Below are 3720 nucleotides of genomic sequence, written 5' to 3' on the forward strand. Positions count from 1 at the left end.
ATTTGCAGGAACTCTCTCGAGTAAGATTACTGAAGTATGATTTGGACCACAGCTATTTACAAGTTCGGGTTTTGACTGAAGTGAGTAACTGAATTACGTTGAGTGTCTGAAGTTTGCCTTTTATTTATATATTTCCCCCAATTGTGTGTCTCGTTCTGCCATTGGCTGCAGTCCCTGCAGCCTACTCGAGGGCTCTGCAGTTACATAAGGCTCTGTCTGCTGGGAGCCTATATAAAGCCTTTTTGCATGCCAGCAGGAGACAGAATTTTATCAAGCTCCAGGTCCCACTGCTCTAGTTTGCACAAGCAGGAGGAGATTTGCTTGAAGATACACTGAAACCTGAACCCGGGCTGGTTTGTTTGCTAGCCAGTACTTCACAGCTGTCAACCTGAGTGGCAAGTAGCAGCTACTGTGAGTAGCTTCTGTGCACTATGAAGAATTTTTCATTTCCTATGCAGGATAACACACATCAGACCGAGAGTCCTTCTCACAGATTCCTGAGTTTGACAAATCAGTCAGATGCTGTTGGAAGACCAGAAAGAGACGAGCAATTAGCTCAAGTAGAGATCGCTGTACTGGGGGTCATATTTCTGACAGCGTCTGTGGGCAATGTTATTCTCATACTGGTGCTGTGGCGAAGAAGAAAGAAGCTGTCTAGGATGTATGTGTTCATGCTTCACCTCAGCATCGCTGACTTAGTGGTAGCCTTTTTTCAAGTGCTGCCTCAACTTATTTGGGATATTACAGATGTTTTCATAGGGCCAGATTTCTTGTGCAGAACTATCAAGTATCTACAATTGCTGGGCATGTTTGCCTCTACTTATATGATAGTGGTCATGACAGTGGACAGATATCAAGCGGTTTGCTACCCTATGGTCACCTTTCAAAAGAAGAGAGCTCTCTGGAATATCCCCATTTGCACCAGCTGGTCTATATCACTAATTCTTAGCCTGCCACAGGTATTTATCTTTTCTAAGACTGAAATATCTCCAGGTATCTTTGAATGTTGGGGTGAATTTATTCAGCCGTGGGGCCCGAGGGCATATGTGACTTGGATTTTTCTAGTGATATTCTTCATTCCCTCAGCCATTCTTGTCACATGCCAGGTTAAGATTTGCAAAATAATAAAAAGAAATATATATGTGAAAAAGCAGAATGAATATGAAGTAACAAATCAGAAGGAAGTCCTGCCATCCCGAGCAAGCAGTATGAACTGTATTTCAAAGGCTATGATCAAGACTGTAAAAATGACAGTGGTGACTGTTGTTGCCTATGTTCTCTGTTGGTCACCTTTCTTCATTGCACAGCTGTGGTCTGTGTGGTTCCCCAGTGTCGTGACCGAAGGTAAGATACTCTCCATCCTCCTTCATAAATTCATAGAAGGCTGGCACATTGCTAGATTGTTTTATATTTGCACATTGCTTGTATGTAACAGTTACATGTGATAGTTTCGGTATGGTTGAAAAGAAATTCCTGGATTGATTACCTACTGTACTTAATTAAGTACATAGAACATCATGTGTTATGTGAACAAAACATCATATAGATGTGCATTTTGTGTGTGTATTTTGAGTGATTAATGATGCAAAGAATAGTGAACTGCTCAGTGAAAAGCATCATCCACTTCAGCAATGGTTCAGACTTTTAGGAATTTTAGATATTATAACAGCAGTATTTGGGGTTCTTGAGGTGAAAAGGAATAACTAACTAATTAAAGTAATAAAATAAATATTTCTTATTTATGGGATAGAACAGTGATGTTATAAGACATCTGGTTTGGTTTTCTTTTTAATATTGAAATAATGTTGATGAAATCTCTGTAGTACACTATGAAATGATTAAAAGTTGTGAAACAATTGTTTATAAAGCAGAAAAAGCAAGCCTGAGAGAGGTATCAAAGAACACCATCGTAAACAAGATTAATCTTGTCAAGCTTCTAGTATTTCCTCCTTGTGAAAGGCAGTCTCTGTATGTGACTACCTAAGTTTGCCTAACCTAAACTCAAAGATATAAGGAAAAAAAAAAAAGGTAACAGCTCTGTTTGCTGAAAAAAAAGAACCTTCTGATCTTTGCTTTAAGAATTCTTCCTGTCAGTGTGAATTTTAGTCTTACTCCACACACATTTATATCAGTATCTGTGTCTGTATTTATCTGTGTCTTTAAGCAGGTTAGTCATTGCTTTTAAATTCAGTGCAGATACATTAAAAAAAGATCTATATGGAACTATTTAACTCTGAAATGCATACAACACAGTATGCTTCATACCTTCAATAAGTGCAATTTGCATTGAATAAATTGGAATTTCTGACTATTATGCTAACTGTAACATATTGAACAGACACACCAGAAAGCAGCAGACTGGGAAAATGTTACTTATTTTTCCAAGTGCTTTATTTACTTTGTTATTCCTTTAACTATTTCATTCCAGGTTCAGCATTCACCATTATCATGCTCCTTGGCAATTTAAATAGTTGCACCAACCCATGGATTTACATGTATTTCTGTGGCCACATTCCATATTGCACAAAAAAGCAGATGGAGAACACTTCGGCTCAAGAGGAATCAGTGATCACGGGGAGCATTCATCTCATAGACAGAGACACAGAGGAAAATAGTACTTCTGCGTAAATGTTGACTGCTTTTTGTTGTTTTGTAACATTTGCTGTGTTCACAACACATATTGTTGTTTTACCACGATCCCTTGTTTTGTGGATAAGGAGGCTGGAAAATTGTCTTTTGCTGTATAAATATATTTCTCTGCAGTTCTGTAGCATATACAGGAAGTTTCTGTGTTGTGCAAGCCTGAGTCAGTACTTCCATCACCACTGTGTTGCCAGAATGAATCCTTGGAAGGACTGACAAAGAGACAAAAATAATATCTTAGATATTTTGTGTCCTAAAAGTACTTTCTCGTCTGTGATTCTGGATTTCTAAGTAGCAAAATTTTACAACTAATTGGTCCAACAAATTTAAACATAACTGGAAAGAATTCTGACATAATTGGTTTTGAATATGTTTTCAAATTGAGCTGTAAATTGTTCATCATTCTGGTGTGACTAGGAGAAAGTCTGGCAAGTCTTGAGAAAGCAGCAGAAATCAGAAAATTCTTCTGCTCACTATTATTAACACTTGATTTAAATTAACTCCCTATATACATTTAGAAAATGCTGCTCAGCTTAAAAGATTAAAATTTAAATAAATTAATTCTCCTCTTGCCACTTAACACCTACTTCAGTTTCAAATGCCATTGTGGACCACAGGTATCAGCAGCATAGTAGCAGTCAAGGTTTGTGGCTTGACACCATGGGATTTGATCCCCCATGCATCCCCTGATGTGCAAGCAGTTAACAGGATGCACCCCCCACCCCCACCTCCCATACTTACTTTAAATAAAAATGGACACTAGGAATGTACAGTTTCATTTGGTATTCAGACCTATTTGTTCTGGCATGCTGTATTGACAGAGGGTGCTTAGAACCCCTTCAGACTCAAACTCAATTATTTCCCCTTCCTGGTAAAAATATATCTGCATATCTTTATCTCTACATGATGTTTTCTTGCCAGTTTGTGGGTGTTTTATGCAGGCAGCTATTTATTCACCTTTCAGTGTCTGAAATTTAATCGGCATGTGGAAGGAATATCAGCAAGGCTTTTTCAGGTGAGAACAGAGCTACATTCAGAGATTCTTGGTGATACTTGCATATTGTCTGTCTACATTAT

General features: G+C 38.1%; 1 protein-coding gene across 1 annotated transcript; it reads left to right on the plus strand.

Moving 5' to 3' along the window:
• The first annotated feature begins 359 nt into the window (after positions 1–359).
• LOC104550679 ([Arg8]-vasotocin receptor) lies at positions 360–3376 on the plus strand. The gene is made up of 2 exons (XM_010196737.2): positions 360–1344; positions 2429–3376. The coding sequence occupies exons 1-2, from the start codon at positions 432–434 to the stop codon at positions 2626–2628; spliced, it is 1113 nt and encodes a 370-aa protein (XP_010195039.2). The 5' UTR covers positions 360–431; the 3' UTR covers positions 2629–3376.
• Positions 3377–3720: the final 344 nt, after the last annotated feature.

This window comes from Colius striatus, chromosome 1, assembly GCF_028858725.1.
Source record: "Colius striatus isolate bColStr4 chromosome 1, bColStr4.1.hap1, whole genome shotgun sequence".
In the NCBI taxonomy this organism is placed as follows: Eukaryota; Metazoa; Chordata; class Aves; order Coliiformes; family Coliidae; genus Colius; species Colius striatus.

Excerpts from the sequence above, each read along its gene's own strand:
- LOC104550679 (XM_010196737.2), top strand. The coding sequence starts at position 432 with ATGAAGAATTTTTCATTTCCTATGCAGGATAACACACATCAGACCGAG. Across the intron at positions 1,345-2,428 it reads CCCCAGTGTCGTGACCGAAG|GTTCAGCATTCACCATTATC; the intron begins GTAAGATACTCT and ends ATTTCATTCCAG.